The sequence below is a fragment of the Trichosurus vulpecula genome, chromosome 3 (assembly GCF_011100635.1).
Source record: "Trichosurus vulpecula isolate mTriVul1 chromosome 3, mTriVul1.pri, whole genome shotgun sequence".
In the NCBI taxonomy this organism is placed as follows: domain Eukaryota; kingdom Metazoa; phylum Chordata; class Mammalia; order Diprotodontia; family Phalangeridae; genus Trichosurus; species Trichosurus vulpecula.
In genome coordinates this window covers 145,684,310-145,711,699 of record NC_050575.1, presented here as the reverse complement: position 1 = coordinate 145,711,699, position 27,390 = coordinate 145,684,310, and the positions used below count along the sequence as shown (strand labels likewise).

Sequence of the window (27,390 nt, the reverse complement as noted above, 5' to 3'; positions counted from 1 at the left end):
CTTAAAGTAAGGTATAACCATTGAATTGAGGGATGCCTGGACAGTCAGCTTTTTGCCCTCACTCAACATGGCTGCCCAGGATGGGATCTTGCAGGACACGCCCCCTGCCCCCTGCCTCCTTTCTCCTTCCTCCCTCTTTCCGCCTTCCTCCTCCTTTCCGCCTCCTTACTCCTTCCTCCTTCCTCCTTCCTCCCTCCTTCATCCTCCCCTCCCCGAGCAGGGCTTTCCCTTTGCCCCTCCTTTGACAAGCTTGTCTCACGTGACTGGGACCCACCCCCGCCGCGTCGGGCGTGCGTCGCGCCGTGATGACCGCTGCGCACGCGCGGTGGCGCCGCCCCGGCCGGTGGCAGCGGCGGCGAAGGGGGGGGGCGCGGCCCTGCCTTCCCACAGTTGCCGTCCTGCGGCCCACAGAGCGGGATGGTTTAGCGGAGCTTGCGGTCCGCGGGGGCCCGGAGCGGCCGGGGAGGGCTCCGGGGGCCGCTACCGCCGGTCGGATCTCTGGATCGGGCCCCGGAGGCCGGGCCGGCCCGGGCCCTGGAGGAGGAGCAGCGGCCATGGCGGGGCGCTCGGGCCAGGCCGTGCTGGACGAGTTCACGGCCCCCGGGGAGAAGACGGCGCTGTTGCAGGAGAGCCGGGGCCGCATCGAGGGCCTCTTCGGGGTGTCCCTCACAGTGCTGGGCCCGCCAGACGCCCCCACGCCGCTACCCGCGCCCGGCCGCATCTGGCTGCAGCTCAGTGGGGCCAAGGAGGCTGTCCGCAGCGCCAAGGTAAGTCAAACCCCTCATCCTATCCCATCCCATCGCTACCCTGTATCCCTGTGTGCGTGTGCGTGCGTGTGCGAGTGAGTGTGTGTGAGTGTGTGCCCACCGCTCCTGCCTGCTCCTCAGGTCCGCTCGGCGGAGGACCGGGGACCCCGGGACCTTCGGACCTTCATCCCCTGGAGATCTGTACAAAGTAGGCACTTGCTAAATGGTTGTTCCCACCTGTTGAAATCCGACCCATCTGTTGGCACCTCCGCCTGGAAATATTTCCCAATTTTTCTCCTCCACCCACAGCGGAAGTCAGTAATGATCCTTTACCCCTGGGACCTAAGATTGTTTTCAAACTCTTTATGCATTTATTTTCACCTAAGTTACCCCGGGGGGGGGGGGGGTGAGGTGAGGTGTGTGTGTGTGTGTCTCAGTCTCAGTCTCTGTCTCTGTCATTTGCCCTCCTCTCCTCACAGTCCCGCCCCCGCTCACCCTACTTTCAATCAAAGCTCTGTGAATTCCACCTTCCAATTATTTCCTGACTTTTGTACTTGATTAGAACCACCTTAGTGTAATCTTCCTAAAACTCTTTATCCCTACTCCACTGACTCCAACACTTTCAGGGACTTCCCATGGCCACCAAGTCACATTTAAACTCTTGGCTCTAGTATTCCAAAGTTCCTTCCTCCCACTTGTCCCAGTCCTAGCCTTATCTCATACAGTTCTAATTGAGAGGCTGAGCATTCCATCAAAACTGGACCCGTCACCTCCTGTTTTTGTTTTGGCTTCCCTTGTCTCCATGCCTCCTTTCCTCACCCTTGTCCTAGCCTAGAAAGGGCTGTCCTCCAGCTGGGACTTTCCCTTATTCCACTTACTGCTCCCAAGCAGCTTTCAATCAGAATTTCTATATAAAGAGACTGATCTGTTTGGTATTCAACTTGCCTAGGACCTTCACTCAAAACTGTCACCCTCATATCAGTCCAGTATCCAACTTCCTAAAACTTAGTTCGCCCAAAACTCCACCCTGGCAATTCACTCCAAACCAGTTCCTTCTCCCAGCCACACAATTTCTATGAATGATACTACTGTTTTTCCTGTCTTCATCTTAGAGTTATGTTTGGCTTTCTCTTCTTCATCCCCTATATCAACCCCCCGCTTTTTTTTCTTTGTCTTGTTAGGATTACATCTTAAGTATTAGGTTCAGGTCTGGGTGCCACATTTTAGGAACAACATTGACAAATAAGAGTACAACTAGTCAAAGGGTAAAAGGCAGGATCGGTTTAAGGAACTGGAAGTCTCTAAAGTGAAGACCTAGGGAGATGTGATAGCTGTTTTCAGTGCTTGAAACATATCATATGGAATAGTTGTTAGACTTAACTTCACTTGACTTCAGAGAGCAGAACTCTTTACAGAGAGGAAAATTTAAATTGACATAGGAACAATTTCATAGCAAAGTTGTCCATTAACGAAATGACTATTGTAGGAGTCAGCTAGTTCCCCACTATTGGAGAGCTTCCTTTGTTGTTGTTTGTCCTTAGTTCCTAAAGAAGACCAGTGACATCAGGAAGGTAATGCCATGACTTGCAAGTGAATTGGTTTTAAGTGAGGGAGGGCTGTACGAAATCACCAGCCTCACTTTCTCCTCTGGAGCCCTCTGGGTCCAGTGGCAAGATATAAATCAGGATGACTAGAGACAGGCCTCCAGATCTTCCTTTAAGTGGAAGCTAGATGACCACTTATAGTGGTTGTTATAGAGAAAGGATTCCTGTTCAGGTACTAATTAGAATAGATGACCTTAAGTTCCCTTCTAACTCAGATATGCCATGAAATATTTCTTGGATTGGCCCCTTTGTCCTCCTTCCCATGGCTACTACCTTAAGTCCTCACTACTTCATGCCTAAGTTACCGCAAATGCTTCCAGTTTGTGGAGCTTTGACCTTAGAAGTTTTTCATAAAAAAAACTCACCATGTCTTAATGTTAAATTATTGCTTTTAACCTAACCCATGGATGAGAGGAACTTTTTTTTTTTTTTTAATATTCCAGGACCACACAAGAGTGAAAAACAAGTTGATTAGTTTAAGGGGGTTGTGGGTTGTGACAGATTTAAAAGATTTTATTTATTTGACTTTCAAATTGAGTAAAGGGAACATTTAACTTTATTCTATAAACATTTAAAAATATACTTCAATTCCATATTGTGTCCAGTTGGGAGACTGAGGCCAGTTTTGAGTGTTCCTATGATACAATTCAATTCAAGAAGCATTTATTAAGTGCCTGTTGTATTTCTGACACTGCTTTAGGTGTCAGGGATACAGAGAAGGAGCTTAATATTTTGCTTGGAATATGGGTAACAACTTGTATACAAATAAGTCGGTGCAAAGTATATGCACAGTGATAGAGGGGGATGAATCAGGGATGGATTCCTGAAGGAGCATCCAGAAGGAGCATTTGGGATGAGCCTTGAATGGAGCAAGGGATTCCAAGAGGTAGTGATGAGAAGAAAGAGCATTCAAGGCACAGGGAACAGCCTGTGCAAAGGCATGGAGGTGGGGGATGGAATGGCAATTTCAGGAAAAAGCAAGGAGGCCAGTTTGGCAGGAACATGAAGTATATGAGGGGGAGTAATGTGAAATCAGTTTGGAAAGATATTGGAGCCAGATTGTAAAGGACTTTAAAAGTCAAAAGATATTTTATTGTATAGGCAACAGGAAAACTACTGAAGAAGATTCTTGACCGAGGGAGTGACATGGTTAGAACTGTGATTTAGGAATACCAATTTGGCAACTGGGTAGAGAATGGATTGGTGAGGGGAGAGTCTGGGGACAGGGAGATCAATTAGGATGCTCTTGTAATGGACCAGACAGAAAGGTGATAAGAGTCTAAACTAGGAAGGTGAACATAGGAATAGAGAGAAAGGAACAGGTCTAACAGATGTTGTGAAGGTAGATTTGATATTATTTGCTAACTGTTTGGATGATGGAGACAGTGAAGAATAGAGAATGACTAAGATTTCCATCCTGGGTGAATGGAAAGATGGTGGTGCCTTCAACAGAAAAAATGAAGGTATGACGAGAAGTAGGTCTAGAACAGAAGTTCTTAACCTTTTCTGGTGTCATGTACCGCTTTGGCAGTCTGAGGAATGAATAAAAATGGATAAAATAACAAGATTACAAAAGAAACCAATTATATTGTAATGCAGCTGTCAAAATATTTTTCTTTAAAAACAAATTAACAAACCTCAATGTTAAACCTCAGTGTAGAAGGAAATTTGCAAAACTCTTGTTTTAGACTTGTTGAGCTTAAAATTCCTGTGGGACATCCAGGTGATGTCTAGCAGACCGTTGAAGGTGTGAGACCGATGCTCAAGAGAAAGTTGAGGGATGTGTATATCAGTTTGGGAGTCATGTGCACAGAGACAGTAATTGAGCCAATGATAACTGATGAGCTCGCCAAAAGAGTGAGGGAAATTAAATTAATACTACTTTGATACTATATTGTGTTAATTTAATATTGTAATTGAATCTGCATCTGCTGTTGAAGTTACCTTTCTACATCCTTGAGTTCAGCTCAAAAATTTAGCTTTCCCTCTGAGTTTGTTTAAAGTTATAATTAAAAGAAAAGTAGTTGCTTCTTACACTGATAACCCCTGGGATACTTCCAGGACATCTTGTTATCTTTAAGCCCACAAGTTAATGTGGTACCATCTCCAAAAGATATGTCATCTGTCTTTTCCTGACCATGTACAGTTAGGAGAGTTTTTATCTCTTCCAAGGAGATAGCAAGTTGATAGTTTTGCTACCCTAGCAAAGATTACAAGATGCAGATGGACCCCATAAAAAATTAACATTCCTTAATTTTAATTTTATTTGGCACAAGAGAGAATAGGATCCATGATAAGTCCTGGAATACACCTGCACTTGGAGGTGGGACATGGAGGATGATCCTGCAAAGGAAATCAGAAGGGAAGGAGAACAGAAGGGACTAGATCAAGAAAACCTAGGAAAGGGGTGGCCAGCAGTGTCAGATTTTACAAAGAGAGGTCAAGCAGGATGAGACCTGAGAGAAAAGTTTTAGCAGTTGAGAGATCCGTAGTAACTTCAAAGAGAGTAAATTGAGTGGCAGAGTCAGAAATTAGATAACTAAATGTTAAAATGTGAGTGGGAACTGAGGAAATAAAGACAACATAGACAGTTTTTTCTGGTCTGTGAAGGGAGAAATAGAGGCGAATAACTTGATGAGATGGTAGGGTCAAAAAAAAGTTTTGTTTTGTTTTAAATAAGAGAGAGCAAGACCTGTTCATAAGAAGCAGAAAAGGATCCAGAGGATAAACAGAAAAAAAACTCAAAAGACTATGCCAATAAGGAGAGATGGTAAGACTGGAAAGGTTAGTCTTGGAGAAGAGCAATATTGAAGCAAAGAAGAGGAAAATAGGAAATGGTGTTAAAGCAATTTGAGGTGTAGAATTAGAGAAAAGAGTGAGTATACATTATAGAACCTTAGTGAGGGGGGTGGGGATAATAAAGTACAAAACAAGTTCCTCTGCTGAGAGTGATTGTGGGGAAGGCATGGTATAGCTTAAGGAGAAAAGATATTTGGAACAGATGCTGCAGAGTGCTTTAGAGAGTCAGTGAGGGGAGAGTAAAAAGAAAAAAGCCCTCTGCCCTGAGAACTCTTTTCCTTCTCCACACCTTCTTTCAGTGTGCTTTTTGGCTCCCTTGAGTTCGATTCTCTCTAAGCATATGACTGCCAAATCTATTTATCTTGCCCTAATCTCTCTTCTGAGTTCCACATCACTCTCTTCTGGTTATCTTCACCTACATATTCCATCACTATCCCAAACTCAGTGACTCTAAATCCAGAGATCCTTATTTTCTTATATGACCTTGAACAAGTCATTTATCCTTCCTCAACCTCAGTTTCTTCATCTCTAGAATGAGGGGCTCTGATTAGAAGGCCTCTGAGCCCTAGCAGCTATGGGATTCTGTAAACCTGCTTCCTCTATACTTCCTTATTTCTGTTGAAAGCATCCTTATCCTGTCAGTAGCCCAAGCTCCAGTCTTTACATCATCCTGCACTTCTCCCTCCCTTATCCCCACCTCTGCAATTCTTTATTTCTGTTGAAAGCATCCATATCCTATCAGTAACCCAAGCTCCAGCCTTTGCATCATCGTGGACTTCTCTCTCCCCCCTATCTAATCAACAACTATGTATCAAGTGCCTGCTGGGTTTAAGCACTATGCTACATACTGAAGATGCATGGGCGCTAATGAAAAAGTCAAGGAGCTCTGTAGGGGGAGAGAACATGTGTATAGGAATAAGGGACTGGACCTATTGATAGGGAGAACTCCTTGATGAGGAGATTCCTTCTACCAACGGAGGTCAGCACCTTTGCTACAGCTTGCATTACTAGTGAGTTGTTGAGATCAGTGGTGACAAACTCACATAGAAAAAGCTCCCTACAGGGAGCATATTGATTTTGTTAAAGATTTCCCAATGCAATTTTAATCTGGCTCTGCTTTAGTCGAGAGTTTTGAGGACAGGGAGTTTGCTACCTCTGTTCTAGAGCTCTGAAAAATCAAGCTACTTGCTCAGTCACAAGTCCAACACATCAGAGGTAAGACTTGATAGGCAGTACAGTGGCACAGAGACTGATGGTTGAGTATCATGTGTAAGAAACAGAAGAAACATCGTGAAGGTATAAAGTATGTGAGACTGGAAAGGTGCATTGGAGTCAGGTTTTGAGGACTGCATGTGGTAAAGAGGAGTTTGTATTTTTTTCCTAGAGGTAATAGGGAGCTACCAGAGTTTATTGAGCATGGGAGTGAAGGGATCTTTTGTCATAGCTTTTAGCAGCTATCTTACCTGTTTAAGAAGGAGACTAAAGAGAGAAAGGAGGGAGCCTAGGGCTCCTTCTAGGAGCTTGACTATGAAGGAATAGAGACAAACAGCATGATATTGAGATCACACTGTCAAATGAGGACTTTTTAAGGATAAGGAAGACTTGGGCATGTATGTGAAGTACAGGGAAGGAACTATTAGAATAGAAGAGATAAAGATTGGGAAGTGAGGAGGAATATTTTTGGCAGCAGTCTGACAGAGGAAGGAAGATCTGCAGTTAATGAAGAAATGTCTTTTTTAGAGGCACTTAGGTGGTACAATGGAGCTTGGAATCAGGAAGACTGGAGTTCAGATTCTGGCTCAGACACTTAGTAGCATATGACCCTGTCCAGGTCACTCTGTGTCTCAGTTGGCTCATCTCTGTCATGAGGATAATAAATATAACCTACCTCCCAGAATTGTTGTGAGAATCAAGAGACATAACATTTGCGAAGCATATTGCAAACCTTAAAGGACTATATAAAATGTTAGCTGTTACTGTTATTTTTTGTCGGTATTTTATTTGAGACTATACAGTTCAAGGGGATTAATTAGCATGGAGGATGTTTTGAAAGTGTTAATGCAGTTTTTCTCTTAATATTTTTAAAAATGTATTTTTAATGTTTAAAAAAAATTTCAGATCCAAATTCTGTCCCTCTCACTAGCTTCTCCCCAACCCACTGAGAAGGCAAGCAAAATAATACCCATTATTCATGTGAAATCATGCAAAACCTTTCCGTATTAGCCATGTTGCAAAAAAAAAAAAAAGGCAAGAAAAATAAAGTGAGAAAATTATACTTCACTTTAAACTCAGAATTCATGAGTTCTCTCTCTCTGGAAGTGGATAACAATTTTCATCATGAGTCCTTCTGAATTGTCTTGGATCATTATATTAATCAGAGTAGGTAACTAATTCTTTCACAGTTAATCATCAGTACAATATTACTGTTAACTGTGTATAATATCTTGTTTCTATTTACCTCACTTTTTATCAGTTCGTTTTAGATCTTCCTATGTTTTTCAGAAACCATCCCCCTCATCATTTCTTATAGCACAAAATGTTCCATCACAGTTGTATACCACAACTTTTTCATCTGTTCCCCAGTTGATGGGCATCCATTCCATTTCCAGTTCTTTACCACCACAAAGAGAGCTTCTATAAATATTTTTGTGCATATGGATCCTTTTCTTTGATCCCTTTGGAATACTGACCAATAATGGTATTGCTGGGCTAAAGGGTATGCACAGTTTTATAGCCCTTTGGGCGTAATTCCAAATTGTTCTCCAGAATGGTTGGACCAGTTCACTACTCCACCAGCAGTTCTTTCATGTACTTATATTCCCATATTCGCTCCAGTGTTTGTCATTTCTAATAGGTGTGAGGTGGTACCTCAAAATTGCCTTTCCCTAATCAATAGTGATTTAGAGCATTTTTTTTCATATGACTGTAGATGGCTTTGATATTTTCTTGTGAAAACTACCTATTTATATCCCTTAATCACTTATCATTTGAGGAATGGCTCTTGTTTTTATATATTTGACTCAGTTACCCCCATATTTGAGAAATGAAGCCTTTATCAGAGAAACTAGCTATAATTTTATAGCTAGTTTCTCTGATAAAGGCTTCATTATCTATGGTACCTTTTAGCAAAATGTAGTTGCCTTGATTATTCTCTCTGATAATTATTTTAATTAGGTCTATTTCTGTTTTTGCTTTATTTGAGATCATGATTGCTACCCCTTCCTTTTTTACTTCAGCTGAAATAGAATAGATTCTGCTCCAGCCCTTTATTCTGTGTGTGTGTGTGTGTGTGTGTGTGTGTCTGTCTGTCTGTCTGTCTTTCTGATTCAGATGTATCTCTTGTAAACAACATATTTTTAGATTCAAATTTCTGATCCTTTCTGCTGTCAGTTCCATTTTATGGATGAGTTCATCCCATTTACATTCACAGTTATGATGACTGGGTATTTCCCTCCGTCCTGTTTTCTTTTGTTTATTCTTCCTCTCTCTCTCTCTTTACCCTGTCCCTCCTCAAGAGTTTGTTTTGCTTCTGAACAATGCCTTCCTTAATTCACCCCCCTTTTCTCATGCCCCCTTTCCCTCCTACTACCATATCCGATAAGACAGATTTCTATACCCGATTGAGTGTGTGTAGGTATGTGTGTGCGTGCATATATACATACACATATGTGTGTGTATACACGCACACATACGCATATATTCTTCCCTCTTTGAACCAATTCCAATTAGAGGAAGGTTCAAGCATTGCCCACCACTCTTTTCTACTATACTACTACTTTTTCCACCATCTTCTTTTCTACTATAAAAGCTCTTCTTTGTGTATCTCTTTTTTGTGGGTTAATTTCCCCATTCTCCATCTCCTTTCCTCCTCCCAGTATTTCCCTTTTTTTTCCCTTTTGAGATCATCCCAGCATAAGGGACTCACTCTTATGCTCTGTCTACATAGACTCTTTCTAACTACCCTAGTGACAAAGTTTTTAAACAATACATATATCATCTTCCTTTATAGGAATGTAAACAGTTTAACCTTATTAAGGCCCTAATGGGTTCTCTTTCACATGTAACTTTTTATGCTTCTTTTGAGTCTTTGTGTTTGAAAATCAGATTTTTTTATTCAGCTCTGGTCTTTTTCATCAGGAATGCTTGAAAGTTCTCTATTTCGCTAAATGGATTTTTTTTTTCCCTGAAGGATTACACTCAGTTTTGCTGGGTAGGTTATTCTTGGTTGTTATCCTAGCTCCTTTGCCTTTTGGAATATCATATTCCAAGCTCTCCACTTCTTTAACTTGGAAGCTGCTAAATCTTGTGTGATTCAGACTGTGGCTCCATGATATTTGACTTGTTTCTTTCTGGTTGCTTGCAATATTTTCTCCTTGACCTGACCTAGAAGCTCTGGAATTTGGCTATAATATTTCTGGGAGTTTTGATTTTGTGATCTCTTTCAGGTGGTCGTTGGTGAATTCTTTCAATTTCTGTTTTACTCTCTGGATCTAAGATATCAGTGCAGTTTTCCTTTGTAATTTCTTGAAATATGATATCTAGGCTTCTTTTTATCACGAATTCCATGTAGACCAATAATTCTTAAATTGTCTCCCCTTGATCTGTTTTCCATGTTATTTGTTTTTCTGATGAGATAGTTCACATTTTCTTATTTTTCATTCTTTTGACTTTGATTTTTTCTTGTTGAAAACAATAACTAGTAATTTTAGTTAATAACTCAGTAATAAGTTGTTAGCTTCCACTTTCCCAGTGCTAATTTTTAAGGAATTACATTTCTTCAGTGACCTTTTATGTTTCTTTTTTCCATTTGTCCAATTCTACTTTTTAAGAGTTCTTTTCTTCAGTGAATTTTTGTGCCTCTTTTATCATTAGGCGAATTCTGTTTTTTAAGGTGTTATTTTCTTCAGTATTTTTGAGGTCTCTTTTACCAAGCTGTTAATTCTATTTTCATAATTTTCTTGCTTCCCTCATTTCTTTTCCCAGTTTTTCCTCCACCATTTTTATCTCTTTCTTTAACTCTTCTAGGAATTCTTGTTGGGCTTTTGTTCAATTAACATTTTTCTTTGAGGCTTTGTTTAGAGTTGTTTTCACATTGTTGTCTCCTTCTGTGTTTGTGTCTTGGTGTTCCTTGACAGCATAGTAGATTTTTATAGTCAAGTTCTTTTTTTGTTGCTGTTTGCTCATTTTCCAGCCTATTTCTGGATTTTGAACTTTATATTAAGGTTGGCCTTTCCTCACCTCATCATGGGCAGACACTGTCCCCAGCTTCAGACTTTTTGGTACTATTTTCAGAGCTGGTTTGGGGGTCTGCAGATTTTCAGTGCTTCCAGAGTAGTGTGATCTCGGGAAAGATCTGGTAACCTCTCCCCATCTTTACCCAGAAAGTGTCCCTGTTCCCCTGTAGCTGCAAATGCTAGCACTCTTTTCAACCCTAAAACTGTGACCAGGGAACCTGTTCTCCTCTAGTTGCAAATGCTAATATTCCTCTCTGCCTTGTAACTGACCAGCACTCCTCTCCTCCCTGGAACTGTGATCCAGAACTATGTATGGGCAGTAGAGTTGTCAAACAGCACCAAGTTCTGCACGTGTTCCCTGGAATTTCTTTCTGACCAGTTGGCCCACACCCTTACCATCTCTGGGTTGAGAGCTTCTGAAGCTGCTGCTGCTAGCACAACCACCTCTAAGGTCACATCTGGCACTGCTCTCATATGCCCTATGCATCCCTGGCTGGCCTCTCCACCCTGGTGTCATAAACCTCTCCTCCCAACCTCCGAAGTGTTCTTAGGCTGGAAAAGATGTCTCTTCCTGACCTTTTATTGACTCTGTCGTTCCAGATTTCAATTTGAGGTATTATTTTAAAGTTGTTTAGAGGGGAATGTTGGAAGAGTTCAGCTGGTTGCAGCCTTTATTTCATCATGTTACTTGCACCAAGATATTATTGTTGTTATTATTTTAGAGACAGAGTAAATGGAAAATGGGGAATGATGTGGAGGGCTTCTGAGATGTAAGGAAGAGGGAGTTCAAAACAAATGGTACCTGTTTTTTCAGTAAAATTTGAGGTGAAGTCTTCTGAAAAGGTTAGGGGAGAGGTGGTATAAGGAACTTGACAAAAGAAAAGGAGTACAAAGGAGAATTAGTTGGGAAAGAATAATATAATTGGCTTGCTTGAATGAGGACTCAGATCAGATCACACAAAAGGAAATAGTCTAGTCCTCAAGCAGCTTACCTTTTTGGGGGGTATGTATATGTACATATACAAGTAAATACTAAACAGCTAAAAGGTAATTATGGGTTGTGGTAATCAGGGAGCTGACCAGGAAAGACCTCATTAGGTAATGCTTGGGTTGAGCCCTGGGTTGTGACCTCTAGGTATTTTAAGAAGCGGAAGTGAGAAAAAAAGCACATTACAGGATTGGGAGTGAGGTGAAAGTTCATCACAGGCATGGAAGACAGTCTGAGCAAAGACACTAAGCGCAGAGGTGAACTGTCATGTTATAGTCATCATATTGCTTGCATCTGCCCCCGTCTCTACTCTAGCCCCCACCTTAGGTTAGATCTCATCAGCTCTCACCTGAAGTATTATGTTGTTGGTGTTCAGTCATTTCATTTGTGTCCAACTCTTTGTGACCCTATTTGGAGTTTTCTTGGCAGAAATACTGGAGTGGTTTGCCGTTTCCTTCTCTAACTCATTTTACAGATGAGGAAACTGAGGCAAACAGGGTTTGTACTACCAAGCCTCCCAGAAATATTATGATAACCTCCTAATTGGTCTACTTGTTTCCAGTCTCTCCCATCATCCGCTATACAGATGCCAAAATAATCTTCCCAAAGTACAGCTCTGTCCATGTCTCTCCTTTACTCAGTAAACCTCAATGGGTCCCTATTGCCTCAAGGATAAATTACTGACTTCTTAGCTTGGCATGGGCAGCTAGGTGGCTCAGTAGTTAGAATGCTGAGCTGGAAGCCAGGAAGACTTATCTTCTTGAGTTCAAATGTAGCCTCAGACTGGAGAAGGAAAAGGCAAACCACCCTGGTATTTTTGCAAAGAAAACCCCAAACAGGGTCAAGAAGAGTTGGATAGGACTAAAAAAAAGTCATTGTGCCTTTAGCTTTCCTTTCCACATTTCACATAACTTCCCTTATCCTGTATTCCAAACAAAATGACCTATGTGCTATTCCTTGAATCTAGCATCTTTGTCTTTGCATAGTCTGTCCTCTCAAGTCAGGAATCAGCTCACAGATAATGGTCTTAGAATTCTTAGTTTCCTTCAAGGCTTAGCCTAGGTGACACTTCCCACAGGAAACCTTTCTTGATTCTAGTTAATAGTGTTCTTTCCCTCCTAAAGGTATTTTATATTTACTTATTTGTATATAGGTATATCCCCCAGTAGAATGCAAGTTCTTGAGGAAAGGAATGGTTTTAATTTTTTATTTTTCATTTTTAAATAATAATGATAACTAGCATTTATATTGCACCAAGGTGTGTGCCGCACATTGTGGTAAGCATTTTACCACTATTACCTCATTTCATCCTAACAACAACTCTGGGAAATAGGTGTTATTATCCTTATTTTACAGTTGAGGAAACTAAGGAAGACAGTTTGAGTGCCCTTGCGTAGGGTCACACAGCTAGTATCTGAGGCTGGATTTGAACCCAGGTCTTCCTGACTCTAAGCCTAGTACTCTAGCCACTGTGTTACCTACCTGCCTTTCTTCACCCAGCACAGCAAATGGGACATAGTAGGCACTTGATAAATGCCTTTTGAACTGAGAGAGATAGAGTTTGATGAAGAAAGATAGAACAAATATAGAGGCACAGGTTCTGAGATTCATTATCAGTCAGGTAAAGTAAACTAAAAACAGTCAGACCCGAAGTCAGGAGAACCTACATCAAATCTGCCTCAGACACTTCCTGATTGTGTGATCATGGGTAAGTTGCTTAACTTCTCAGCTGCTCAGTTTCCTCATCGGTAAACTGGTTGTATAGTACTTGTACTATATCTCTCAGTGCTATTGTGAGGAAATGACTTTGCACGCCTTAAAATGCTGTCTGTGAACTACTAGTAGTGAACTGATCAAACATCGCTTTTTGGACCCTCAACTTAAATGTTACTGCTGTCTTCACAATGCACACTCCCTGATTCCGCATTGTATTTATTTTCAAGCCTTTAGTTTCCTTCTGTTTTAAGATAGACTCAGTATGAGAGATAAGGGTGGGCTTTGAAGTGAGAACTGAGGAGTTACTCTCTGAAAAGCAGGAATCAGAAGTGAGCCTAATGAACATGCCACACAAGCATGGGAAGACCTAATGTGTGCTGCTAAACAGGGCATAACTGTAAAGATAAATTTGTATCCAAATAACCTGAAGATGTTGAAATAGGACACATAGGAAGCTCTCTGTGGTAAAACTTAGTCTGAACCATTTCAGTCCAATTTTTGTTTGGGGCAAATGTACAGATAGGAACCTACCTGGTCCTAACTCTGTTTTTTTCTCAGATATTTATGGAGTGAACAAGAAACTAAATAAAATAAAACTCTAGAAGAAAACACTAATTAGATGCTGCCCTGTCTTGAAAATGTCAAGGTTGCTTTAGTATTCTGTTTGCTTTGTACCTGAAGAGTCACCATAATATAAATGAATTCACGGGAGAGTTGTATTGTTCATATGTCATATAATTGCAGATGTATAAATTACCAATAAAGTGAAATTTGCTTTACCAGAAAAGGACTCGGTGGCCTTTTATAATTTCCTTGAACTAGTGCTTAAAAAAGCTGTGGTTGTAAAAACCAGCTTCTTAGGAAAGAGTTCTCTAAGAATGACTTAAGTTTTTTTTCATGGCCAGCATTTAGGGGGTGATAACAGAATGTTGTAACAAATGATCCTCAGATTGTCCTTGACAGGGCTTATTACTATACTGGAATTTTAAGGTGATTTTCTCTTTCTAGTTCTCAGCCAAATCTATTGAGCTTCAGTTAAATCAAAGACTGTATCTTGTTCATGGACACTCCATCAGTACATTGGTGTAATTGCTCAATGACATGCTTTTTTAGGAAACTCTTAACATTGGAGAAGTATATTGTTTTAAGAAAGATCTCTTTTGGAATTCTAAAATATAGCATGTGGGGGGCAGAGCCAAGATGGCGGCTGGAAAGCAGGGACCAGCTTGAGCTCCCTGCCGAGTCCCTCCAAAAACCTACAGAAAATGGCTCTGAACCAATTTTAGAGCTGCGGAACCCACAGAACAGCTGAGGGAAACAGGGCTCCAGCCCAGGACAGCTTGGATGGTCTCTGGGTAAGGTCTGTCCCACACGGAGCTGGGAGCTGGGAGCGGAGTGGAGTGGAGCAGAGCCCAGCCTGAGCGGCATGGATCAACCAGACCAGGAGCTGGGCGGAGCGGGCCCTGGTGCCTTGTGTCAGTGAGCTGCGGCAGTTGCCGGTCTTCTCAACCCACAAACACCAAAGACTGCGGAGAAGGTTAGTGGGAAAAGCTGCGGGAGTGGAAGGAGTTCCCGGTTCGGCTTCCAGCCCCGGGGGCAGCGGAGGTGGGGCAGCTACAGTTGCTGCTGCTTCTGGCCCCAGGCCCACCTGGTGGGAGGAATTAAGTGGCAGATCAGAGCAGGAGTGCAACAGCCTGCTGAATATCTAAGCCCAGTCCGGACTGGGGGTTCTTGGGGAAGGAGAAGTGCGGGTGTGACAGAGCTGGCACCTCCCCCCCAAACGTGGAACATAGAACTTGTTAGTCTACAAGCAGTCATACTCCACTGAAAAACTCAAGGGTCAAGTTAGTTGGTTGGGAATATGGCCAGGCAGCGAAAGCACACCCAGATTCAGTCTCAGACTTTGGATTCTTTCTTTGGTGACAAAGAAGACCAAAACATACAGCCTAAAGAAGACAACAAAGTCATACAGCCTACAACAAAAGCCTCCAAGAAAAACATGAACTGGCCCCAGGCCATGGAAGAGCTCAAAAAGGATTTGGAAAAGCAAGTTAGAGAAGTAGAGGAAAAATTGGGAAGAGAAATGAGAAGGATGTGAGAAAACCATGAAAAACAAGTCAATGACTTGCTGAAGGAGACCCAAAAAAATACTGAAAAATACACTGAAGACAACAACACCTTAAAAAATAGATTAACTCAAATGGCAAAAGAGCTCCAAAAAGCCAATGAGGAGATGAATGCCTTGAAAGGCAGGATTACCCAAATGGAAAAGGAGGTCCAAAAGACCACTGAAGAAAATACTACTTTAAAAATTAGATTGGAGCAAGTGGAAGCTAGTGACTTTATGAGAAATCAAGATATTATCAAACAGAACCAAAGGAATGAAAAAATGGAAGACAATGTGAAATATCTCATTGGAAAAACCACTTACCTGGAAAATAGATCCAGGAGAGATAATTTAAAAATTATTGGACTACCTGAAAGCCATGATCAAAAAAAGAGTCTAGATATCATCTTTCAAGAAATTATCAAGGAGAACTGCCCTGATATTCTAGAGCCACAGGGCAAAATAGAAATTGAAAGAATCCATCGATCACCTCCTCAAATAGATCCCAAAAAGAAATCTCCAAGGAATATTGTTGCCAAATTCCAGAGCTCCCAGATCAAGGAGAAAATACTGCAGGCAGCCAGAAAGAAACAATTTGAGTATTGTGGAAACCCAATCAGAATAACCCAAGATCTGGCAGCTTCTACATTAAGAGATCAAAGGACTTGGAATATGATATTCCGGAGGTCAATGGAGCTAGGATTAAAACCCAGAATCACCTACCCAGCAAAACTGAGTATCATGCTCCAAGGCAAAATATGGATTTTCAATAAAATAGAGGACTTTCAAGCTTTCTCAGTGAAAAGACCAGAACTGAATAGAAAATTTGACTTTCAAACACAAGAATCAAGAGAAGCATGAAAAGGTAATCAAGAAACAGAAATTGCAAGGGACTTACTAAAGTTGAACTGTTTTGTTTACATTCCTACATGGAAAGATGATGTGTATGATACATGAGACGTCAGTATTAGGGTAGCTGAAGGGAATATGCATATATATATGTACATATATATGTTTATGTATATATAGGTGAATGTGTATGTATGTATATATCTATGTTTGTGTATATGTATATGTATATATGTATGTGTGTGTGTGTGTATATATATATATGTAAAAGAGAGAGAGCAGACACAGGGTGAGTTGAAGATAAAGGGAAGATATCTAAAAGAAATAAAATCAAATTAAGGGATGAGAGAGCAACATACTGAGAGAGGGAGATAGGGAGAGATAGAGTGGGGTGGATTATCTCACATAGAGGTGGCAAGAGGAAGCAGTTCTGTGGGAGGAGGGGAGAGGGCAGGTGAGGGGGGAATGAGTGAACCTTGCTCTCATCAGATTTGGCCTGAGGAGGGAATACCATGCATACTCAATTGGGTATCTTACCCCACAGGAAAGAAGAGGAAGATAAAAAAAAAATAAAGGTGGGGGATGATGAAGGGGAGGGCAGATGGGGGTGGAGGTAATCAAAAACAAACACTTTGGAAAGGGGACAGGGTCAAGGGAGAAAATTAAATAAAGCGGGATGGGTTGGGAAGGAGCAAAATATAGTTAGTCTTTCACAACATGAATATTGTGGAAGGGTTATACATAATGATACACATGTGGCCTAGGTTGAATTGCTTGACTTCTTAGGGAGGGTGGGTGGGAAGGGAAGAGGGGAGAGAATTTGGAACTCAAAGTTTTAAAAACAGATGTTCAAAAACAAACAAAAAAAAGTTTTTGCATGCAACTAGAATATAAGATACACAGGCAATGGGGTGTAGAAATTTATCTTGCCCTACAAGAAAGGAAGGGAAAAGGGGATGAAAGGGGAGAGGGGTGATAGAGGGGAGGGCTGACTGGGGAACAGGGCAACCAGAATATATGCCATCTTGGAGTGGGGGGAGGGTAGAAATGGGGAGAAAATTTGTAATTCAAACTATTGTGAAAATCAATGCTGAAAACTAAATATGTTAAATAAATAAATTTAAATTAGAAAAAAAATAAAATATAGCATGTGAAAATGGCATTTCTAAGACTTTTAAAAGGTGAGAGCCTTAAATGTGTTTCTCAACTTTCTAGAAAATTTCTGCTCAATACTAGTGCTAATAAAATTTGAAGTCAGTTGTTGAACAGGGGCCACATTAGTGGTAAGAGAGTTGAATCTCTTTGAATTCCCTGACAAACTTTGAATAAAATATTTTAAGTTTTTTGACAGGAGATCTATCTACCAATTTTAGATTTTTTTTTCCATTCATATAGAAAAGGCTTTTGGTTTGTAACAAATTCTAGTCTCTAATGACTCTTGGTTTTGTTTTGGTGAAAGAATTCAATTTGGCAAACAACTGCACAAACATTAAGCACCAGTTATGTACTGGGTACTCTGCCAGGTTATAAGAGTACAAAGATTAAAAAGATAACAGTTCCTTTCCTCAAGCACTTCACAGTCTAATGAAGGAGGAAGAATAATGTAGGAAGAATAAGATATATACACAAGTCACTGTAATATAAAACAGAAGACATCCAGATAAGGTGCTATAATAAATTTTATGTAGAATAGGTCACATTCATCTTAGGGTATCCTCTAGCCACTTTCCTGGGCCCCTATACTATTTCACTTGGTGATTTCATCAACTTACATAGATTTAATATCTTCTTTATGCTGATGATTTTCAACTCTGTTTATCCAGCCCTAATTTCTCTGCCGACCTCCACTCTCACATCTACAACTGTCCATCTTGAATTTGGCATATCCAAAACTGAACTCAATTGTTTTTCTTCCCCAACCGTCCCTTCTTCCTTACTTTCTTAGTCCTGTTGAGAGCATCACCATCTTTTCAGTTATCTAGACTCAAAGCCTAGGTGTCATCCATGACTCCTCACTATCTCTCACCTCTATATCCTATCTGTTGCTAAGTCTTGTCAATTCTATCTTCAAAACATTTCACATACACACCCACCTTCTCTCCCTTAACACTGCTGCTGTTCTGATATAGCTCCTATCACCTTACACCTGGACTATTACAATAGCGTACTAGTTGGTTTCCCTGCTTCCTGTCCCTCCACGGGCCAGCCCATCCTTCATTAAGTGATATTTGTAGGTCTAATCAGGTTATTTGACGACTCAATATTACTCAGTTGCCTCCAGGATCAAATCTAGTCTTGTTTGGCTTTTAGAACCCTTCATAACCTGGCCCCCTCCTACTCTTCTGATCCTTTTACATTTTATTCCCCTCAACATTCTCTACAATTTAGTAACACTGGCCACCTTGCCGTTCTACCCATGATAATCCATTTCCACATTCTATGTATTTTCACCTAAGGTATCCCATGCCTGGAATTCCTTCCCTCCTCACCTCTGCCTCCTGGCTTCTCTGATTTCTTTTTTTTTTTTTAATAATTTTTTCCCCAATTACATGTAGAAGCAACTTTAACATTCCTTTTTTTTTTTTTTGAGGTTCTGAGTTCCAAATTCCCTCCCTCCTTTCATCGTTCCCCTTCTTGCCTAAAGAAAGCAAGTAATTTGACATAGGTTATGCACATGTAATCATGTAAAACACTTTTCCATGTAAGTTATGCTGTGAAAGAAAGCACAGACCAAAAAAACCCAAAAATAAAGAAAGTAAAGAAAAAGTATCTTCAATCTGCATTCAGGCTCCACCAATTCTTTCTATGGAGATGGACAGTACCTTTCATCATACATCCTTCAGGATTGTCTTTATCGTTGTATTGCTGAGAATAGCTTAGTTATTCATAGTAGATCATCATACAATACTGCTGTTACTGTATACAATGCCCTCCTGGTTCTGCTCATTTCATTTTTCCTCAGTTCATGTAAGTCTTTCCATGTTTTTCTGAGAGCATCCTGCTCATCATTTCCTAAAGCACAATAGTATTCCATCACAATCATGTACAATTTGTTTAGCCATTCCCCAGCTGATGGGCATCTCCTCAATTTCCAATTTGTCACCAGACAAGAGCTATTATATTTTTGTACATAAGTGTTTCTCCTTTTTGTTTTTTATCTCTTGGGATACAGACCTAGTAAGTGGTATTGCTAGATCAGAGGGTATTCATGGTTTTATGGCCCTTTGGGCATAGTTCCAAATTGCTCTCCAGAATGGTTGAATCAGTATACAATTTCACCAATAGTGCATTAGTGTTTTAATTTTCACACATCCCCTCCAACATTTGTCATTGTCCTTTTCTGTCATATTAGCCAATCTTACAGGTGTGAGGTAGTAGTTCAGAGTTGTTTTAATTTGCATTTCTCATCAGTAGTGATTTAGAACGTTTTTTTTATACACCTATAGGTATCTTTGATTACTTTGTCTGAAAACTACCTGTTCATATCCTTTGACCATTTATCAGTTAAGGAATGGCTGTTCTGTAAATTTGACTCAGTTTTCTTTGTGTTTGAGAAATGAAGTCTTTGTCAGAGAAACTCATTGTAAAAAAATATTTTCAAAGCAATAATTACCAACTATGTATTTCCCTCCATCCTATTTCCTATTTATCCTACTTTCTCCCTCTCTCCTTTTACCCTGTCTATTCTCAAAAGTGGTTTTCTTCTGACTTTTATCTCCCTCAAATTGCCCTCCCTTCTATCAGCTCGTTCCCCCACCCCCCCATCCCCTTTATTGCCTTCCCTTCCTACTTTCCTATATGGTAGGATAGAGTTCTACACCCAACTGAGTGTGTACATTGTTACCTCTTTGAGCCAATTACAATGAAACTGAGATTCATGTACTCTTCCCCTCCTTCCCATCTTCCTTTCCACTGTAAAAAGTCTTTCAGGTCTCTTTTATTTCAGATAATTTATCCCATTCTACTTCTCTCTTTCTTCTTCCCCAGCACATTCTTCTTTTACATCCCTTAATTTTATTTTTTTTAGCTAATCCTACCATCACATTCTACTCAACTCTGCTTTCTTTCTATGTATACTCCCAACTGCCCTAATAATGAGAAAGTTTTTAGGAGTTATAAATATCATTTTCCCACCTAGGAATATAAACACTTTAACCATATCGAATGCTTTATGATTTCTCTTTCCTGTTTACCTTTTTATGCTTCTTTTGCATCTTGTATTTGAAAGTAAAATTTTCTATTCAGCTCTGGTCTTTTCATCAAGAATGCTTGAAAGTCCTCTATTTTATTGAATGTCCCTGAAAGCTTATACTCAGTTCTTGGTTGTAATCCTAGCTCTTGTCCTCAGGAATATCATATTCCAAGCCCTCTGAATCTTTAATGTAGAAGCTGCTAAATTTTGTGTTATCCTGACTGTGGCTCCACAATATTTGAATTGTTTTTTGTTTTTTTTTTTTTGCCACTCTAGAATTTGTTTGGGGGCATTATTTAAAGGGGCTTGGGGGAGAGTTCAGGCAAGTCCCTGCCTTTTCTCTCTTCTTCCTGGCTTCCCTGATTTCCTTTAAGACTTAGCTCAAATCCTACTTTCTTTAAGAAGCCTTTCCTGCTTCCCATCAATTCCAATGCCTCTTCTCTGAGATTACCTCCGTTTCACGCTGTGTTTGGAATGTTCATGGTTATTTCCATCTTGTTTCCCCTATCATAATGGTAGCTTCTTGAGGGTAGGTACTGTTTTTGCTTTTCTTTGTAATGCTAGCACCTAATATAGTCTAGGCACATAGTAAACACTTTATAAATGCTTATTTAATGATTGAGAGAAGAGAGAGATTATCAGTGACAGGCTTCTTAGACTTGGTACCTGACCTTGGGCTTGAATAGAAGCTCCTTGAAGGAGAAGACTCTCAGTTTTAGCCTGGCACTTAATAGGTACTTAATAAATGCTTGTTTGTTAAGAAGAAAAATATTTCAGGCATGTCTGTGGAGATGATTCCCAGAAATATGCATCTAGCTCTGATTTCCTGAACTCCAAACCTGCACTTCTAACTGCCTTTCTGGAATGTTCAACAACTCAAACTCAGCGTGTAGGAAACAATCATCTTTCTCTACTAAACCCTTCTTCTTCTTCTTTTTTTTTTTTTTTGATAGCACCGTCATCCTCCTATCAACCACTCCTGTAACCTTGGAGTCATCTTTGTATATCATAAGGGAAAAGAAAAAAGTCCATCAATTACTATTTCCTTTTGATTCCGTTTCCGCCTCTGTACTATTTTAATAGCCTCCTAATTGGTTTTCCTCCTTTCTCCTCTGTCTTTTCTCCAATCCTTCCTTCATTCAGCAAGATCAAGAGAGATTTAAAGGTAATACAAGGAAGTTGATGAAGCAGGAGAACTGTTTGACCCTGAATACAAGGTGAAAGTATTTCTTGGTGCTACCACTGGAAGAGTGGCTCACACGGAGTGGAACTAATTTAATATCAATATGATTAAGAAGAATTTTAGAGCCAGAAAGGAAATTTTTTATTCATGTCTTATTTTTTTTATGTAGCCTAAATTTCCCCTTCTGTTTGTCCCTTCCCCTCCCAGAGAGCCATCCTATATAATAAAGATATTTTTAAAGAAAAAATTGAGGAAGAAAAAAAAATCAAAATCAGCAAAACTGATATATGTATTTTAAAAGACACCTAACAGAATCTAATCTAGGTGCCGTTCTCGGCAAAGTAGTTGAGAGAGGTATCTTCTCATATGTCATCTTTGGGACCAAGCTTCTTTTTTTTAAGATTTGCAATGCCCTTTTAAAAAAATTGTTTTATGGTTTTTCTTTCCATTTACATTGTTATTGTATATATACATAGAGTTTTTTTTTTTTTGGCACTGCTTACCTCATTTTGCATTAGTTCATGTAAGTCTTTCTATGCTTTCTGTATTCATCGTATTTGTTATTTCCTAGAGCACAGTAATATTCCAATACATTTGTGTAGGGAAGAGAGGAAATGAACAAGCATTTATTAAGTGCCAGGCATTATGCTAAGTGCCTTACAGATATTACACAAGTCTATTAACTATTCTTGTTCAGAAAAAGTAAGGTTAAATAGTGTTTGTCCATGGCAAGTGATTCTTTAACCGTTCATATTTTAAAAATCTTTGTCTTTAAAATGAAATGGCAGTTGCTTCTGTGGAATGATCTAGTGATTAATAAACAGCTCTTCTATTTGAGTTGCAAAACAGGTATTTTTGAAATTGAGGAAAATGTGAAAAATATTTTAAAAATATATCAGTAACTGACTTTTTCATAAATGTAGTCACTTTATCCTTCTGTATTAGAGTATGGATTGGAGGACTTTTCATTAATTTATTTAAAGCATTCTGTTTTTCAATATTTACCAAATAACATGTTTCAGAAGATCATGTTATAAATAAATTCACTTCACCTTGATTATTATCACAAAATAGCAGTTTCTTCTTTTAGCTTAAACATCCTTCAGAATACTTTGGTACAAGAAAACCAGCACATTCTGCAATAATAATAACAAAACTAGGTGGGATAGTAAATAGAGTGCTGGACCTAGAGTTAGGAAGACCCGAGTTCAAATTCAGTTTCAGATACATACTAGACGTGTGACCGTAGGCAAGTTAGTTGACTTCTGCCTGCCTCATTTTCCCTCATCTGCAAAATGGGAATAATAATAGTACCTACTTCCCAGAGTTGTGATGATCCAATGAGAAAGTGTTTGTAAAAATACTCTGCAAACATTAAAACCACCATATAAATGAGATGAATGAAAAGCCTGAAAGACAAGGTTTCTGGGTAACCAGTTTATTAATTAGGATAACTGATAATAAATCAATGGTCAGCAGTTCTCTGGACAACCAGACACCTAATGGAAACATTGAATGCCTTAAATATTTTTTTGAAAGGGAATAACACTGACAGGAGTTCACCTGATTTGGTGAACAATTAATGAGGGGGGGGCGGACTTTTAAATGAGAGGTCTTCAGTTTTCCCTTCTGAGATCTGGCTTGATCTTGAGACTCAGCCATCCCCAACAGTATGGACAAAGGAATCCATCTCCACCCCAACCACTCTAATTGGTTCTCTCCTTCATGACCTGGGTCACTCTAGACTCCGTTGGAAGGGTGCAAGGGCATAGATTTGATGTTTGGGGGCTAGAATTCACCTAGAGAAATTCTTTTTACACTCTGAACAGAAGTAAGGTCTCCTAGTTGGGTGGGGGCCTGCCTGAGATAGAGGAGCATGTTCCTGGAGAATTTGGACAATATCCTTCAGAGACTGATTAATTAGTCTACAGGGCCAGGTCTCTGAATGAGGAAATAAAAAGCCTAGATCCTAATTAATATTATATTATATTTTAATAATTATATTTCTCTCAATAAATGCTAGTTATTTTTATTGTTGTTGGTGTTATATAGGTTCACTGTGATGTCTCCATATGATCACACAATTTTACAACAAACCTTCCTTTTAATGGACTATTTTATAGGTTTGGTTACTCTTGTAACAATTTGCAAAATTGCACATAGCTCCATGTTCATTTTTCTATGCAAATGATTACCAGTGAAGCATCTATTTGAAATTGCAGAAAGGCCACATTTTTAACTACTCTTCATAGACTTTGCTTTTATCCTAATCGTGATTACACCCATGTTCCAAAAGTGCAAAGTTCAATGCAGTTCTCCTAGATAATAATTTTTTAGATATACCAGTTACATTGAAAATTTCTTTTGATGTGGCATTGCCATTAAGAAATTTGCAAAAACATGGTTAATATGGAAATCTGTTTTGCATGACATCACATGTATAATCGATATCAAATTGCTTGTCTTCTGAAAGAGGTGGCAGGGAGAGAATTTGGAACTCAAAATATTAAAAAATGAATGTTAAAAATTTTTTTACACATATTTGGGAAATATTGAATGAAATAAATAAAAATATAAAGAGGCTTGCAAAGTAACGTCTTCCCTAACAGTTTTGATAGCCTATTGTACTTGTGTAATCAGATGAGCATCTTTACTTCTGTTGCTTTAGAACCATTCAAGACTTCATTGCACATGATTCTCCAAGCCTGTCTGTGGATCAGCAAACATTTATAAGTATCTGCTACATGCCAGGCACAGTGGTAGGCACTGGGGGTACCAAGACAAAAATAGAACAGGCTTTACGCTCAAGGAGCTTAAATAATTTTGAAAGAAACAACATGTATGTATACAAGGAATCCCGAAAGTTTTAATTAATTTTAAGTTTTAATAACTTCAGTAGTATAAATGCTACAAACTTAGGGAAAATTATTTGAAAGGTTCATTATTTAAATATTTAAAATGCTTTTGTTTCCTTTTGAAATTCAACATAATTTCTCATCTTGTTCTATACAGGACTTTAGTTGATCTTCAAACCTTATAAAATCTTTTCATTAGCAGCTGTTCAGTGACTGAAAGAATTGTCAATGTAATCTGAGCCTTAAGGTCCAGAGAACAAAGTTTTGATGTGTATGTGACAGTTTGGTGTAACCTCCACAAGAAAAAGTCTAACGGAGATAGTTCACATGATCAAAGTGGTCGTCAAGAGAACCTCCTCTACCAGTCATAGGTCTCAGAAAGTATAATCCAGAAAATTAAATTTAAGCTTAAAACTTAATACTTGCGATTCATATAACTAAATAAACATAAGAAATTTTAAATAATTTAACTTTCAAATGATTTTTAAAGTTAATGGCATGCATACTTTTAAAGTTATTAAAACTTAAAACAGCATTAAAACTTTTGGGACACAATAAGTAAAAGGTAGTTTTGGGTGGGAGGGCACTAACAGGGGAGTTAGGAAAAGCTTCATGTAAAAGATGGAGCATAATTTCAGCCCTACTAATAAATAGCAAATAGCACCAAATATTTGTCTTACAGAATGAGGTTAAATTTTTAGACCTAGCAGTTTTGTAATCAGCCTTATTCATTGTGAGCTGTCCTTTTGATGCCACAGACTTGGTTGTTGTAAAAGTGCTTTTTCTAAAATTTTTTTCCCTGAAATTTTGATTTGCTTGTGCATCTAATTTTTTCTGGAAAAAAAATCTTATTTTGCCAACGTATTTTACATGTACATTTTCAAGATGTTTCAGTGTGTTAATTTGATTTCATCCTATTGCCATGTTAAAGTATTTGTACAAAGAAAACACATCTTTTCTCATCATCATTAATAATGCTTGTGACTCTCAGTGATAAATATAGTAGAACATATTTCCTCAATTTGGGCTCTTTTATATACCTTTTTGTATATTTTAGCAAGATACTAGCATTTTTGCTACTTAAAACTCTTTCTCTTGTCTTTGCTTGTATACAAGTTTTAGTTGTTCTGGTGGCTTTTCTCTTCAAACCAGTTATGTACTTTAATATCATGAAAGCATATTCTATTTTTTAAAAAATTGAGAAATTCAAATTTAAGTAATTTAAATTTGGGGGCAGCCAAGTGGTACAATGGAGATAGCACTGGGCCTGGAATCAGTGACACTTGCCTCTGGCTGTGTGACCCTGGGCAAATCACTTAACTCTGTTTGCCTCACTTTCTCATCTGTATGATGAACTTCAGAAGGAAATGGTAAAGCACCTCAGGATCTTTGCCAAGAAAGCCCCAAATGGGGTCATGAAGAGTCAGACCTGACTGAAATGATTGAACAACAAAATTTAAGTATAAAAAAATTTTAATTTTAATCGTTAAAATTTTCAACTGATTCTATGAACCATGCCTAAGTTATTTTAGTTCTTTAAATTTACTGGGATGGGGGGAGGGCAGGGAGAGAAACTAGCCTAGCTTATTATATTGTACTTACCAAAATGAGTGAACATGGAAAAATATAATTGATGTGTTACTCTTCCATAAAAAGATTGTTTAATTTAGCTTTGAATTTGCACATTTAATATTCAAAATGCAGCAAACTGTGCAGTGACACAACTCTTCTGTCTTATGAGCCTGAATTGACTAAAAGTGATTGTAGCAGATTGCCTACTCATTTGACCTCATGTATATACCATAATAATCGCTGTATTTACCATGAGTTGGAGGGAATTTGCCGTGTTAGTCTTGCTTTTGTTGATTTTGATTTTAACTTTGTTTTTATGAGGACTAGTAGGTCTAAGTAGAAATAAAAAAATGGTACTTTGGACCATTGTTATGTACCTCCTGCCCCAACAACATACCACAATTAGGGAAATTCTGTCTTAATTGAAGCATTACCTAAAAGCTTTCTTCAGCCTTCTTCCCTACCTGTCTCCCTCTACCCCCACCCTTGGTACTGATCTGTTTCTGTGGCTTCAGCTCTTATATCTGTATTTTGGGGTTATTATGTTTTAGTTGCCTATCCACTGCACCATCTAATTGCCCCTACTATATAGACCACACCTACATCTGTACTTCTGTTGTGGACTTTTAGCCTGAATTGTAGGCCCATTCAACTAGCTGGTGCAGTGGATAGAGTGCTGGGCCTGGAGTCAGAAAGACTCATCTTCCTGAGTTCAAATCTGGCCTTAGATACTTACCAGTTTTGTGACCCTGGGCAAGTCACTTAACCCTATTTGTCTCAGTTTCCTTATCTGTAAAATGAGATGGAGAAGAAAATGGCAAATCACTCTAGTTTCTTTGGCCCCCCCCAAAAAAAAAGAAAACCAAACCCAAATGTGGTCACAAAAAGTCACACACAACTGAAATTGCCAAACTACAACAAATTTCCCATTGGACGTCTCCATCTGAATGCCCTGTCAGTTTCTCAAACTCAATATCATTATTTTTACTCTCTGTTTCCCTGTTTCTGGTAATACACTGTTCCATTCTGTCCACCACCAAAGCTCAATACAACCTCTGTGTCTTCTTTGGATGGAGCCTCTCCCTAATCCCCAACCTTCATTCACTTGCAAATCTTGTCAGATAAACCTTGTCTTCTCTCCTAGGTCTTTTTATTCCCACCTTCACTACTCTAGACCAGCTCCTAATTAGAGAACTGCTAGGGAGGGAACTACTCTAGTGGGATAAAAAATTTTTTTTTTCCATTTTTTGACCATGGGATGATCCAGTATATCTTTTATACCTAGTCCTAAATCTGTCTTCCTGGTGCACAGACCTAACAGACCAAGTCGTTGTCCCTTCACAGTGGCTGCCTATAAAGTTGGTACCTTAGCCTCGTTTTCAGTAGCCTTCATTAGCTAGTTCCAGTCTGCTCTTTTTTAGCCTCATACTATTTACCTTCATGTGTTCTGTCTTTCAGACTCATTGAAATGCTCACCATTCTACAAAATAGTCCCAGTTTTTCCCAACATTTTGTCTATACTTTGAGTTCTCTATCCCCAGAGAA

The 27,390-nt window shown here is 39.3% G+C and overlaps 1 protein-coding gene across 1 annotated transcript in view; it reads left to right on the top strand.

Annotated features, from left to right (window-relative positions):
• The first annotated feature begins 305 nt into the window (after window positions 1-305).
• Window positions 306-27,390, top strand: part of N4BP1 (NEDD4 binding protein 1) — a 71,270-nt gene continuing 44,185 nt past the window's right edge. Inside the window, exon 1 of the mRNA XM_036751248.1 lies at window positions 306-767. Coding sequence (XP_036607143.1) covers window positions 306-767 — 462 coding nt within the window. The remainder of the gene's footprint in view (window positions 768-27,390) is intronic.